At 48.0% G+C, this 14,734-nt stretch overlaps 1 protein-coding gene across 1 annotated transcript; it reads right to left on the bottom strand.

Moving 5' to 3' along the window:
* Positions 1–2,020: 2,020 nt before the first annotated feature.
* On the bottom strand, positions 2,021–13,670 carry LOC144144551 (mite group 2 allergen-like Ixo r 2). Its single transcript, XM_077676060.1, has 4 exons — positions 13,532–13,670; positions 7,815–7,919; positions 6,543–6,715; positions 2,021–2,256 (listed from the first exon to the last, which is right to left on the bottom strand). Exons 1-4 carry the CDS (start codon positions 13,608–13,610, stop codon positions 2,176–2,178), a joined length of 438 nt encoding a protein of 145 aa, XP_077532186.1. The 5' UTR covers positions 13,611–13,670; the 3' UTR covers positions 2,021–2,175.
* Between the last annotated feature and the right edge of the window lie 1,064 nt (positions 13,671–14,734).

Genomic DNA, 14,734 nt, shown 5'->3' with positions numbered 1-14,734 from the left:
CTCCCGCGAATCACTGCTCTGCACTTCCGATAGCTTTCACGTTGAGTGAAACTTCTTTAATTTGCTTTTAAATTTGCTGCTGAAAGCTCTCCATTACTGACAGGCCCAGATCATTTCGTCCGCCGGTTTTCATATCTCCCCCAAATAGGACCGCGTTAGCACTCGTTTGGTGTCACCACTGTTCGCCACTGTTCGGCGTCGAACAGTGGAGATTTCAAAGCAAATAGCAAAGCCAACGATGTCAACTTAAGCGGTTCTAAAACAACGGAAACAAAAGGTGCCAACAGGTGGCGTGAGGGCAGTGTGAATGAACACGGGGAAACGGAATTGAATAGGGCAGGCCTCCATTGAATTCATCATGGTAGAAGTGACAGTGGGGGGAAAGAGCGTGAGGTGGAGGGAGGAGGAGTTTATATTCATCCTTATGACATTTGCAGCTAAGCAATCAGATGCGCCGCCATTCTTTAAGTGCGGAGAACTTTGGGGGCCCGGGTTGTCGTCGTAGCTTGACCGGGCTCACGGCGTCACGCTCCAAAACAGAGGCTTCGAAAAGAAAACCGCTTTCCCTGGCCGGGATCAAACCTGTGCTTCACACGTTAAGGAAGTAATAGGACCGCGTTAGCACTCGTTCGGTGTCACCACTGTTCGCCACTGTTCGGCGTCGAACAGTGGCGATTTCAAAGCAAATAGCAAAGCCAACGATGTCAACTTAAGCGGTTCTAAAACAACGGAAACAAAAGGTGCCAACAGGTGGCGTGAGGGCAGTGTGAGGGCAGTGTGCCACAGAGGCACACGTTGCTCACATGCGAAATGTTAGGGGTGATCTTGGCTCTGAGCCGTTGCGACGGGCGCTGCCATTTCTGGGCCGCAAATAAGTACATGATAACAGAATTAGAAAAAAAACATAATGAACTAACACATTCATTACCAAAATTGATGAAAATTCAATTTAGTTTCTCTTTGTAGGCCTTCTGAGGGACTGCGGCGGCCTCTCTTGACCCCTTTCGGTATCAGCGCCCGGCAGATAATGAAACTAGTCAAGAAAGGGCCCCACAGCCCCTCTTGGCCGGAGAAGAGGGGCAACGCCACCTGTATCAGGAAATGTTATACAGGCAGCGTTCGTTACTACATGTACTAAAATTGCAAAATCTACATGAAAACAAAGCACTCACAAGAATAACACAAGGGAAAACTGGCGAATCACTGCTCCGCAGTTACGATAACTTTCACGTTGAGTGAAACTGCTTAATTTTTTTAAGGCGGGCGGGGCGGAAGGCGTCGGCCTTTGTGGATGTCTTTCGTGGACCCCAGCTGAGGGCGCGGTTTTTTTTCACCAACGCAGTCAGACAGCAGTTTCGCGTTAAAACTGTGCTAGCTGTATGTTCTGTACAGATGTGGGGTTGCTTTCTTTCAGAAACGGCTTCCATGATCCCAATGCGTCGACCAGATTACCTGAGACCATGGTGCTGCGTCAAGTCTGTCATGCCAGTAATGGTGACGAACGAGCGAGGGTTGTTTTAAGTGCTAATGCACTTCTTAAGCGACCCTGAACCTGCGTCCACCGGCGATGTCCGCGCACGTGGAGATGGGCGCGCGCAGCCTGGCCGCTGACATGGCACATACCCACGTGGGGGATTGGCCAGGAATCTCCTCGTCTTCCTTGGCAACGGGGGGAGATGGGCGCGCGCTGCCTGGCCGCTGACATGGCACATACCCACGTGGGGGATTGGCCAAGAATCGGGCGTGAGAAGGGCTAATGCACCTGCTTAAAGGAGTACTGACACGAAATTTCAAAGCTGAGATCCGCTCTAGCAATCAAGTACAACGACAACACAAATAGGTGTCTGTGAATAAATGCATCTTTCTTTCTTTGTAGTTGTGTGTGTGTGATCTCTCTTTCGCGAACATTACCGAACCGCGCAAATTCAACTCGTGCATTCGCACTTTCACATTCTTCCCCTCGGGGAAATGCGGGGAATTTTTTAACGCACAACCACCATCATGAAGACACGGAGCCCACAGTATCCGTAACAATTTTTATTTAAAGCGGCGGTGAGACCCTTCCACGAGCTCACTGTGAAACGTCACTGGCCGCATGCGCTGAGGTCGCACAATGGGTGGTGTGCACACTTGACGATACGTGCAGTGATGTCAAAATCGGACACGTCCGCAGGTTTATGAGAATTTGACTTTAGTCCACGCGCAAACGCTCACGCCGTGGTCAAGTTTAAGCTCGACCTGAACGGTGGATTTCATCTGCAAAAAAAAACAAAAACGGAGAAGACAGCAATACATGTATTACATCGAGTACGTGAAATGCAAGACATTCGCATTTGTGTTTGTTCACTTATTTTTGTTCGAAAATGGACCTCGGTGTGGTAGTTCAGTGCCCAAGGCTTCCCGTAGCGAAGGTGCAGCTTCATGGAATAAAACTCCTGTTTTTTAAATTTTGCTCAAACATTTGCGCACCTTCCACTAGTGGTGCAAGCGAGGCCAGAGAAACAACAGAGCTGGCGGCCCCGCTCCCAATGGTCGGAGACCCGGATGTTGCACCTCACACGGAATTGCGAATTTGCCGCTGAAAGTTTCCTATGCCTGGCAGGACCGGATCTCTCCCAAAGTAACCGCGTTAGCACGCGGTAGAACCGGTGGCATCCGGCTTCGCGAACTCGGCGTTTGTAGCGCGAACTAGGCGACTGAGGTCCCCACTTGATGTTCGAACACACGTGAAATGGCGAGAAGAAGAGCACGCTAGAGATCACGCCACGAACGCTGGGAAGAGTGTTCTCGAAGGTCGATCTGGACGCCGCCGGGCGCTCCTCACGGGGCCCACGCTCACCTGCGCTCGGTGTGTTTTTTACATTTCTTAGCGAACAACAACGGACGAAGCTCAAGCTTAAACTGCTGTGCTGTTAAAACAGGGAGCGGCCAAGGGACTATCGCATGCGCACTGCACACGGTCAACAACATGAAATGAAAGCTCAAAATCCGTCCGTTACTTCGCACGAGACCTCACCACCGTTTTTCGCTGCGCACTTCGGTGTGAGCGTTCCAGGATGCTAATTTGGGACATGTAGGCAGTGCCTAGAATAGCGACTACTGAGATGGCGACATCATTTGGACTTTCTGGCGTCGCAACCTGCAAGGTTGAGGTAGCCTCGGGGTTTCCGGCTAAAGTGAGCTTGCTGTTTGGGGCCGCGGTGTAACGCAGCGTCTGGGTTGGTATATCCGCGACATAGATTCGAGCCCCACTGCGCGCTAGAAAGGTTGTGACGGGGCAATCCCTGTTAGTGATACCGATACGATCGGTGCTATGCCGCTGGTGGGTGAAGACGAGAACGACGCTCGGCTCCGTACATACGTTTCTGTGTACCTCAACGCCGCATAGCTTAGCCTGCCTTGTAAACATCCGTAAATAGACGTATCCTTGCCACGTAAAATCTGTGGTAGATGTACAGCGGTTCCCCTCACGCCACGGAGCTGCGCAGTCACTTTGCTGTGAGGACATGGCTTTTGACGGGCAGCACGCACCTGTAACGCCATTCGTGATCGTCTCGCAGCCCCGTGACCCTGGAACATTCTCCAGAACTGTCGACTTGGACGTCAACGACTGGATCAGCTTCTATGAACGCGTCGGTTTTCACAATAGTGGATCCCATCATGGAAGCTCATGGCGTCTCTGCAAGCGTCGACACGGTGCTTCCGCAATTAAAGCCCGCCACGAAGTCTTCTCTGGACGCGGATGAGACCAGGGCCACGATAGCTCCTCATCTTTCAGCAGTGGACCCTGACGGCCTGCGCCGTCTCTCGACATCCTATAAGGACATTTTGGATTGAGACAGCCGCCCGCTGGGTAGATAGTCCGCTGTGGCGCACCGCAGAAACACCGGTGATGCAGCACCTGTGCACAGACGTCCTAACCGCGTGTCCCACGCTGAACGCCTCATCAGCCAACAAGAGGTTGATAACACGCTCTGGACTGCTGCATGGGGCCAAGTATTTTTCGTCTGTCGACCTGCAATCTGGGTACTGGCAGATTGCTGTCGATGAACCAGATCGCGAAAAGACGGCATCCGTGACCCCCGATGGCCTCGATCAATTCCGGGTGATGCCCTTACGCCTCTGCAATGCTCGAGCCACATTCGAAAGAATGATTAATTGACCCCTTTTTGCGCGGTTTTAAGTGAACGACATGCTTATGTTACCTAGATGACGTCATCGTCTCCTCACCAACATTTGAGACGCATTTAAAGTGCCTTTCGGATATACTTGAAGTATTCCGACCAGCCGGCCTCCAGCTCAACTCTAAGAAATGTCGCTTTTGCCGCCGGCAAAATACCATTTTTGGTTACGTTGTCGATGCCTCTGTTGTTCAGCCTGACCCCTAAAAAATTCGATTCGTCACAAATTTCCCTGCTCCACGCTCGACCCACGATGTTCGTAGCTTCATACTACTCTGGTCCCACTTCCGGCGTTTTATAAAAAAACTTTGTCCACGTTGCTCCTCTGGCCGACCTTCTGAAAAGCACTGCTGCTTTTACGTAAGGGGCCGACCAAGCCAAAGCGTTATTATTGCGTCAGCAGCAGGTGGGGTACGTTGACAAAAATGTTAGCCATGGATCCGTCGACCACGCGGTGTAAGAACAGGGAATGACAGGGAGCGTGGCTGCGGTGGCGCCCCTTTCGAATTGCTGCCGATGTCGCTAGGGAGAAGTCAAGTGGCAGCGCAGACCGCCAGCTGTCTGAGCCGATTCACCGGCCGCACGCCGCCTCGGCGGGTGCCGTGACTCCCGCCACTGATGGAGCGTTCAGGCAGGCAGAAGTGGAACTGGGAATGGCGGCGACGAAATGCCGATACCGGTGAACAACAAAAGGAGCGATAGGCAGCCAATGTCGCTGCTAAAGCTTGAAAACGTTGCCACTGAGACGGTTAAAACAGCAAACACAGTTGGCACGGTGCACGAGCAGCACGTAAAAAACTCCGTGTTGCGAACATGAAATGTGGAGCAAGGGGTGCGGATCGGGCCAAGCCTCAAATTATTGAGGGAAGGGGCAGAGATGCTCACGAATGCTTAAACAACCACGAGTACACCTTTCCTTATTTTTTTTTAAAGTTTTTTACTCTGTCTCCAGGTCAGCCAATTTACTGAGAAAAACGAAGAACATGTGCAATATAGCTTCGGTTGTGGGAGGTTGGGTACCTTTTATGTGGCGTTCAATGGAGGACGCCGCGCTTCGCGGAGTTCAATACTCCCGAAAAATATACGTGCACTGCCGTCCCTGCATTTCACAAATCTCTTTCTGAGACCTGAAAGCGTTACATTAAAAGGATACAGCTCCGCTATTCGCTTGTTCTTTGATAAGATTTGTCTGGCCCGAATATAAAGCGGAAAACATTCCCTTGAAAACAGCAAAAACAGATTTTACCGGAGGCTACCGCCATAGTTGTAACGACAGTAATAATTGGCGGTTGCTGTTGGAAGTCGGCTTTAATCGACATGTAAATGTTATAAACTTCCAAACTGTATAAGCTCATTGCTTCGTTGCTCATGGTGGAACAGCTAGTTAAGCCGGCTTCTTTCGCGCATGACCTACGTGCACCAGAAATGGCACTTCCACCTACACACGCAAAAAAGGGTCCATCAGTCTTTGCATAGAGCCTTAGGGCATTTACCAGGGCCGACGAGTCGCATCCGTCCGCGGTCCCTCACTCCGTATGCGCGGCCACTGTGCCACCGCATCGAGCGACGGAGTCGAGCTCTTCTGCCGAGGCTCCGCCACTTGTAGCCGAAAAAGCATCGACCAATACAGCAGCCCGCCTCCACTCTCAGAAGCGCTCGGAGTCTCCCGCCTGAAGGAACAGCCCTGAGCTAGACACTATCGTGTACGTGCTCTTCTCGTGTCCGCACCACAACGCCACCAGGGCCAATCATGAAGCTGCCTGACACTAACCGCTTCGAAGTAGCACATATTGAAAGTGTTAAGAATGTTTCCAGCGGCATCCGGCATGGAAATGAGCTGTTTCGCTCGGCTAACCCGTCTAGTCTTATTAAATATCCTTTTTGTTGCATGGGCTTTGCCAATCATGATAGGTTAATGTGGATGACGCCTTAGCTTGTCCCAACACTTCAGAGTTAGCAAGCCATTCGGCTTCATGAACGGTTTCACTTTTCTTATGTATATTTTTTATTTACCTCCCTTCACTGATTGTCCTCACTGTAGGAGTTCACAAATGTCTTCTCGTTAGGAAATTCCTGCCCGATGAAACATAACGCATCTTTTTTGCCGCGGCGTAGCAAGAGCCGGCTCCAGCTTGGTGGCCAAAGCATAGCTAGCGAAACCGGTGATGTGGGACCAAGGATTCTTACAACCCCCTGGCTCCTGATTATCTCGTCGCATTACTAGCCAAGGGGCTTTCAACATCAGCGTGTTCTCACATTCTTGCCACCAAATAGGGGAATGAATTGACACACTTCTATAATCTCGTCATCAAAGCTACACAACTGCACACACACACATGACTGTCAAATGGCCACACTCACCGGGATAGGTAATCGCGGGACTGACATTGTGAAAGAACCGCTGTACTCTTGACCCTTCTTGATGGGACACTTCACCATGTACGAGCACAAGTCGGGCTTGACGCCGGGAACATTAATCCAAAACATGAGCGCTTTTACTTTGACGCTGATCGTTGCCGTCTTGCTGTCTTGGTCTGTGCATGATAGAGCACATGGACAATGTGGGACAAAACTGGAAGCGATCCTGCTGAGACAGATCTACATGGATATCGCTTCATCGAGTAAATCAGGCACGGTTCAGAGAAAAAGTCTACGTCCGACTATTTAAGACAAAGAACCCATCTTTCGTACACTAGCGGAACAGTTTTCCTTGCATGCGTTTTTTTTTACCTTTGTTACTAACTTTGTGGGAGAACTTTGCACAACGCTCGAGGCGCGTAACTATTACTATACGTCAGAATTATCCGCCGTCTGCATTTAACGATCCTTGTGTGACGATTTCTTGCCACCCCCTTTCCTAGCAGAGGGTATGGCGCTACAACTGAATGAACTGGTAGATCAATTACGGAGAAATCATTCCGGATGAGCCTTGGAGGTACAAAAAGGTCTCAAAAGAAAATATAGAATGACTGTGGGTCCCAGCCCTTTCTGCGATGGAGGACAGGGAGTTTGCCCACCAGCAGGCCTGAGTACTGATTTACAGCGTCACGGCCGTGGTAGAGGCGGAAAGCAAGGCAACCGCTGCTCACGACATAACTACTTACTACAGGGAAGACAGGCGGAGGCTCTCGACACCACGCGCAAAGCTCATAAGAAAACAACAACCTATATAGAAGCAAATACTTCCCGCACCACCGACTTCACAACAGCAAGTTATTACACCAGTATGAAGAGGCTTACCCAGTATGTCAAAAATTAGGCACTCTGCAGCACATGATAGGAGAGCGCCGGTTTATTCAGAAACACCCGCCACCCTTACCTGTCCGTCGCCCCTGTTCTTCATATTTTCACACAAGAACAGTCACATGTAAAGTGCCCCTAGAAGTGTCTTCACAGCGACCCCCGTTGGTGTATAGCAGTGCAGCCAGTTTTAAAGGGGCTCAGTGTATAGTGCAGAAGCTTGAAGCATTAATTGGCGATTCCTACTTGAGAGTTTCGGCAATTTTTTAGTGCTTCTACCAAAGTAAAACCTTGCTGCGCGCAAAATGTGCATCGCGCCTCAAAACTGGTTTTACTGGGTTCCTGAAAGGTCAACCCTTCGGGCAAGTTGGTGTTTAGCAGAGCGGAACTTACCTGCAACGATCGTGAAATGAATGGTGGTTTTATTTCCACGCTGGAAGACGCAAGGGTCGGAATTGCACGGCTCGATTTGAACCATCTTTATCTTAGCCGTGCTTCCTGCAAGTAAAATGTGACAGTGATGTGTTATTAAGAACTCACCAATAAACCCCCTTTGTCAAATGTAGTCGACAAACTACATCCCCCAAATGCTAAAGAAAAGGGTGGGGGTGATCGGTAGTTGCAATTTTGTCTGTACGTAATTTTCTTGCCGTGTCATCAGTATAAAGTCGCGTACGTGATAGAGAATTATGTCGTGCCGGAATTCCGTGCCGAAATATTACTAAATAAATTGGCGCGCAGTTAAAACCCGATCTAACGAAGTCACCGGGAACCGCAAATTATTTCGTTAAATCGAGAACTTCGTAAAATGGGGACTGTCATTTTACACAGTTGGTTTCAGAAATTAGATGGGAGCTGCATCCCTGTAGCTACCATGACACCGTCATTGCGAGGGCCGCGGCGTTCGTATGCCACTAATTTAGCGGTTCCCCTAAAATTCCGCGGTCAAAATAGTAAGGCAGCCGGGGCTTGCCCTGGAGTCGTCACACCCAGCAGACGGGAAGAACACAGCGCTTTTTGTTGTACCACTTTCCCGCTGAGCGGAGCGCTCTTGGCTCCATATTGAACCGCGTAAACAGCGCTTGCTCTGACTTCTCGTGCGGCATGGTATTGAGATTATAATTTTCTCCACCGGAACTCCAGATGAAGTGGCATGGATGATGGCGTTCTTCCCCTTCAAGATTGTGGAATGCGTGCTGGGCGGGACGCCGGGGTCTGCGGCCACAGGACTGCTGAATTTATCTCGTAGGGCTTCTTAAAAACAAAACTAGATGCCTCGTTTTTTTTTTCTGACATGGCGCAATGATCCTCGTGGCGTACTTGCAAAACAAGTTTAAAATTGCCCCTTTTAAATGTGCCAGTTTCTCTAAATACTTCGTTAAATTGGGAGTGGCACTAAATCTACTTCGTTAGTTGGAGTTAGTAAAAGCATTGAGCTGTATAGGCGGCTGAGGGGGAATCCGAACTTGTTCGTAAGATCGGGTTTCGTTAGATCGAGTTGTGACTTTATTACTTTACTATTTTTTTTTACATTTAACTGCGTCATTTATAATAGAGACATTGTGCAGCCGAAAGCGCTATTCACAGAAGTTGTTAAATGCAGTGACGGCGCGCTTCCGGAGACAAGCATGCTGGTTTTACTGAATTGCCTGTTTAGCCAGCTCATTAAGCTGACGTTTCCATTTTGTAACGTCAGAAATCATTGTGCTGAGAATGATCCGTAGTTCCAATGCCGGTTTTCCCTTTTGTCGTTACCTGTGTTTAGAAGAGCTTTTGTTGCCGATTCGTATAAGACACATGAATTTACCACTACTGATAACTCTGCCTTTTTTTCCGTTGTATACCTAGATAAAGCTTAGACAGTAAAGATTCGGATCTGTGCAGCCATATATCTCGAAAAGAAGGGGATATGCTAGAAACTATACTGTAAAGTCCTTTTGTCAAAGAAAAAAAAATAGTGTAACAACGAAATAATTTCAGCAAACACGGATCTTGAGTGCATTTTTGATAATTGCACTTTACTAATGATCAGCCAACGCTCTGAGCCGGTTTACGCACACGTACGACCAGCGGGTAAACTTTACATGGGTAGTCATTTTAAATTCAGAGCACTTTAGGGGCCCGGCGTGTCGTCGTAGCTCGTCCGCTGTGCCGCTTTCTAGCCACCGCAGTCACGTGGCGTAACGGACCCATAGTCCCACGGCGTCACGCACCAAAACAGAGGCTTCGAAAAGATACCCTCTTGTCCATCGATTCAGCCTTCCAGCCAAAACTCAAGAGAATACTTGAAGAAGAGGTTCATATACGCAGAGCCGTTGGAATCTCCTGGAACCGCTTGCACTAGCCATACATATGTCACCATTATATAACGCAAATAAAACTGCAGGCACATTTGAGGCAAAATATGTGCTCTGGACCGGCAGTTCCTGCATTAATTTAGTTAGGAGTGCTCATTTGGTTTCTTTTTACGATGGTAAGCGAAGAAAAAGAATCGATGCGTTATAAATGGCGCCTAAAGGCAGCACGTGCGAGGGGCAAACAAGCACAAAAAGAATAGAACTCTCGCTCGTGCTGTTTCAGGCAGCAGAAGAAACAAAAGATAAAACAAAGGATGCGAGCTGCCCCACGAGAAGGTGCGCGAGCCCTGCGAAGGCGGGAAACTGAAATTGTAATTAACAAACCTCTGTTCAATTCATCAAGAGAGGAGTGAGGCAGAGAGGGGGAGAGCGTGAAGGGTGACAGGAAAAAGCGGGGACCGGCACCGCAATGTGGCGCCGTTCTCTGTATATATGGCTAATTTTATGGCGAATCACTGCTCTGCACTTTCGACAGCTTTCACGTTGAGTGAAACTGCTTTAATTTTTTTACGACGGTTACAATTCAGTTTGGGTTTTTTATCCGGCAACATTTATTTTTTTAAAACAAAAGTGATAGTCCCCAGAAAGATCTGCTTGCCAAAAACTAGGTTTCAACTTTTTCTGGGACCGCCTTCAAAAACGCCAGAATTTGTACATCCATTGCCAGATTATTTGCAAAGTCGTCACCGAACCGGGCTCCGTCGCCTCCGTCATGTAGTGATAGCGTGGCGGATGAGCGGCGAGCAGAAGAAGCTGCCTTGGTGTTGACAACAAAGAGCCTAAGGCAAAACTTAACTGGTTTAAAGTATGGAGATTGATAATAGGCGACGATACAGGAACAGCACCCTTCAGGGCGAGCTAACTGCATGACTCGAACAGAGCAATAGCAGCATCCAGTGCTGTATACCGAATAATACGCGATTGAAATGAACGCCTATTTACAACCCGAAGCGCTAATGGTCAAACAGCTTTCACAGTGCTCTGCACGCGACACGAAGACAGTACAGACACACACGAACGCTCTTTCTCGGTCTCGTGAAGCCCGGCGCACGTTGAGTCTGGGAGGGGGTGGGGGTGGGGGCGAGGATATCTCGGCGAGCGGCGTCCATTCGCAGATTCAAGTCTTTACACGTCTTCGCTAGAACAGTTTGTTTTGTATTTTGCAGCTGCCGCGGTGTGAGTCACTAGCAGTGGGACCCGCGCGACGGGCGTTTGTCGCAACATGGTCGATGAAGGCAGGCTTTCCTGTAGCACAGCAAAACTTCTCCTCACTGCACCAAACTTGCAGCACGCGCACAGCGGCGCCCTGAATCGTAGAAGATCATCAAATCTTACAGTCAAAACTTGAAAAAGTTAACTCAGTGATTTGTAACAAAGTTTTCGCATTTAATGTTCGCCGCAAAATACACGTACTTGTTTCAAAGCAAAATTAGTTTCCAACGTACGGCGTCAAATTTTAGCTACCGAGGTTTCCAGCGCCCAAGGAATAGAAGCCCCCAAGAACAGCGGCATGAAGCCCGATAACTTTTATTTAGCAGTGACTGCTTCAAAGAGTCGCAAGAAGCTCGCCGACTATATTCTTGAATGACGAGCCACTGAGTGGCACTACACAGCAGCTTCCCTGCTGAACAAATGCCCTCGTACAGCTGTACAAGAAAATAGAAGAAATCATGCGAAGATATTACAACCTTTAGAGCTAGCTGAAACAGCTAGGACGTAATGGGCCAATTTCAAATCCAAGTCATGATGCTATACAAATGATTTTACTGGAGCTGAATGTCGTTGAAACATCGTTTGATTGCCCTTAGAAATCCCTCGAGTCGGTATTTTGCCGTCAAACCGCAGTGTCGTGACAACGCGCCCGTTGCCCTTTGGTGCTAGTGCTCGAACTTCACTTCGCACCGACCAACCATCGCGAGAGCTTCCGGGCACAGCCCAGTGCTGAGCTGGCAACACTTGACCTTTCCAGAAAAAACCTGGTCCCCACTTCGATCCCTAGTGGCGTAGTAACCGGCTATCAGGCGTAGTCCCGAGCTACGTAGTCCCGCAAGTCACCACAGCACTCGACTGCTGAGTTTCGGAATGGGGGAAAGATGACCGCAAATGCTCGAGATAACAGCTGGCACCACGAAATCCCAAGGACTCCTGGTCCGGGCGACGTGTTTGGCAACGGAAGAGCAGACTCGCTCAGTAGCGAACGGAGTGACCGGTTTCCAGTCATGTCGACATCGACAGACCACACGGCCACGGTCATTAGCACCTGCAATCCTTCGTAAATTGGCCTTTGAAACTATTATTCGTTCTAAAAGGGAATACGCATCTGCAATTTGGAGCCCTCATCAGATATACCTAATTAACATTCTTGAATCTATTCAAAATCGTACCGCCATATTAATCTCCTCAAATTACGACAAACGAGCTAGCGTCAATCACTGAATAAAATCATCCTTCGGTCTTCCTGTTTTGTCAGCACGACGCAAAATTTCACGTCTCTGTCTTTTTCACAAACTATACTACAACTTTCCTCACCTACATGGCTCACTTTTACTTCCGCCTGTCCGAACATCCCGTCGCTTATTTAATTCCATGAGTATTCAACGTCTGTTTGGCTGTACTAACGCTTTTAACAAATAATTTCTGCCTACGGCTATTGAAGAGTGGAACGGATTGGCGGATGCTATTGTGTGTGTGCGAACAAGTTGCTTTTAAATTTAGAGATTTATTAGTAGCCACCCTTGACTCTTAATCGCTGTTATTCTTTTTTCGTTGTTTGTTTCCTGCCGCCTGTATTTTTTGGATTGCGAATTGACTGTTAAACATTTCGTTTTACATGTTCTGTGTTCTTTTTGTTATTTGTTTGCTACTACCTGTATTGTTTTGGTAATTCAAAAACTGTAACCATGAAGTGCATTTTTATTGCCATTTGCACTTTGATTATCCCCCCCCTCTTATGTAATGCCCCGAGAGAGGCCCTTAAGGGTAAAATAAATGATGATGATGAGACGCGAAAATAGCAGAGCGTGCCTACATTTCCGCTCTCTTTGAGTATTGTCTTGAACAAACAGCAATCTTAAGACCAGGAAGACTGTGCTGTTTAGAGAAACCAGTCGAATCCAACCTACCTCTAAACACTGCGGGTAATGCCGAACTACAAGAATGTGTCAGTGTTTGCCGAGCTACCACGTACCACGTGTTTGCCGAGCTACCAGCTACCTCAATGGCCATGCGACGCTCTACCTCTTGAAACACAGTGCGCGTCACTTCAGAAACTGTCGGACTACAATATTTGTACCATCTTTAAGGGATACGCAGTTACTCCACCTTCCTACCCAGAGCTTTGATCTTCTCTCAAGTGTGATGCCGTCTTTGCTTCTTTCTTGGTTAACACTGCAGGCTTATATTCTGATAGCTGTTTTCGAGCAGAGTGGTTACGCGATGGCCACCGCTTTATGCTTTTTGGTAAACAATACTGCTGCATTTACCGTTTGAGGCACGCTGTGTAGGTCGATAAAACTCACACTTCCTAAGTGCTAACACTGATTTACACCTCACAACAAATTGTAATTTCTTCAAACCTCCATGCTCGACTTTCTCGTATCTGCCAAGAAACGCAGAAAAGCAAACGTGTGCCTGCCCTTTTTTATTTGAATAGAAGAGACTGAAGGAAATAAACCCGCTTGTAGACGGAAGTAAGAGTTAAAGGAAGCAAAAGAAACGAAGCTTAATTATCTATAAAAAGAACGAGGTCCTTACCGCAGTCTTGGTACTTCAAGTCATGGCGCTGCCCTAAGGCAAGACCAAGAAGAAGAAAGGCAGCGAGGTAACGGAGCATGATGATAAGTGGGATAAATTCCCTCCTTGAATAAGTTTGACGAGTGCGCGGTGTCTTCGTAGAAGGTGGACTGCTGGCGGGATCGGGAAGCGGAAGCTTTAAATACTACATCCCCTGACACTTCTGTGAATGGCTCCTTTGCACGAACAATGCGAAGTGCACGCGTCATCGTTTCGTTTCATATCACTGCTTGGTCACCAAAAACCTTATCGGATGACTGCCGAGACGTCAAGCATGGTAGGATGTTGTGACCGCACAATAATTCGCACATCAGATGGCCAAAGTGTACTATCAATATTCTTACGAAAATCAGTAATTGTATCCAGATAGCATTCTAGTCGAGCATAATATCAAAATAAGCTAAAGCGGCGAAAAGTTGGCTACTAACAACGAGCATTACCCAGATGTTCTATTCGAATGAATCAGCAAAAATTTACAGTACTAATTATCGATTAAACGAGGGCGATGTACCCAGATAGGGCTGCTATGAATTGGCGATTGGAACATGTACGTCAAACGTAAAAAAAAATGGAGCTTAGTCCTAAACCAAGGCTTTACTATTTGGGAAAAATCAGCCTTAATTTCTTTTTTCAACAATTTTGAAAGTGTTTTTATCGGTGCGCACTATTTGTGGAAATAAGGGACAATGACGTTCAGCATTCCTTGTGCTGTTTCATTGCACACGATTTGCCTCAGCTGCACGTAACCAATTTACCTCAGGGATGGCACAGCGTCGCTTTGGCCAGAATCACTCAGTCTTCTTAAAATCTTCTCCCTGTAGAGTACAAGGCGCTGTGAAAGATTTCGAGACCATTTACAAGATACGTTCATGATAGCGAGAGCTCCAACTAATTTTATTGATCATGAATGCATAGAAGCGAGAGACTTCGTGATCTGCTGAGTAAAGCAGTCCACGCATTGCGACGTCCACACCACACACGGGTGCCGTGGGTATGCACGTAGTGGCTCCGGCGATGGCCTGTACGTTGAGATCGCTGACTTTCTGACGTCAGGTACACTATGTCGCGAATTGTACGAACGAGGAGTTCCTGTTTATGGACAGAAAAGAGTCAGCGAGGTTCATATAGCTAACAAGGAACTAAAACCAACTGAAACTTTTTATT

The sequence above is a fragment of the Haemaphysalis longicornis genome, unplaced genomic scaffold (assembly GCF_048455015.1).
Source record: "Haemaphysalis longicornis isolate Haplotype H1 unplaced genomic scaffold, Haemaphysalis longicornis Haplotype H1 scaffold_7, whole genome shotgun sequence".
In the NCBI taxonomy this organism is placed as follows: Eukaryota; Metazoa; Arthropoda; class Arachnida; order Ixodida; family Ixodidae; genus Haemaphysalis; species Haemaphysalis longicornis.
The sequence above is the reverse complement of the archived record's forward strand: the minus strand, read 5'-3'. Positions and strand labels throughout refer to the sequence as shown.

Excerpts from the sequence above, each read along its gene's own strand:
- LOC144144551 (XM_077676060.1), bottom strand. The coding sequence starts at position 13,610 with ATGCTCCGTTACCTCGCTGCCTTTCTTCTTCTTGGTCTTGCCTTAGGG. Across the intron at positions 7,920-13,531 it reads CTTGAAGTACCAAGACTGCG|GAAGCACGGCTAAGATAAAG; the intron begins GTAAGGACCTCG and ends TTTTACTTGCAG. Across the intron at positions 6,716-7,814 it reads TCATTTCACGATCGTTGCAG|ACCAAGACAGCAAGACGGCA; the intron begins GTAAGTTCCGCT and ends TATCATGCACAG.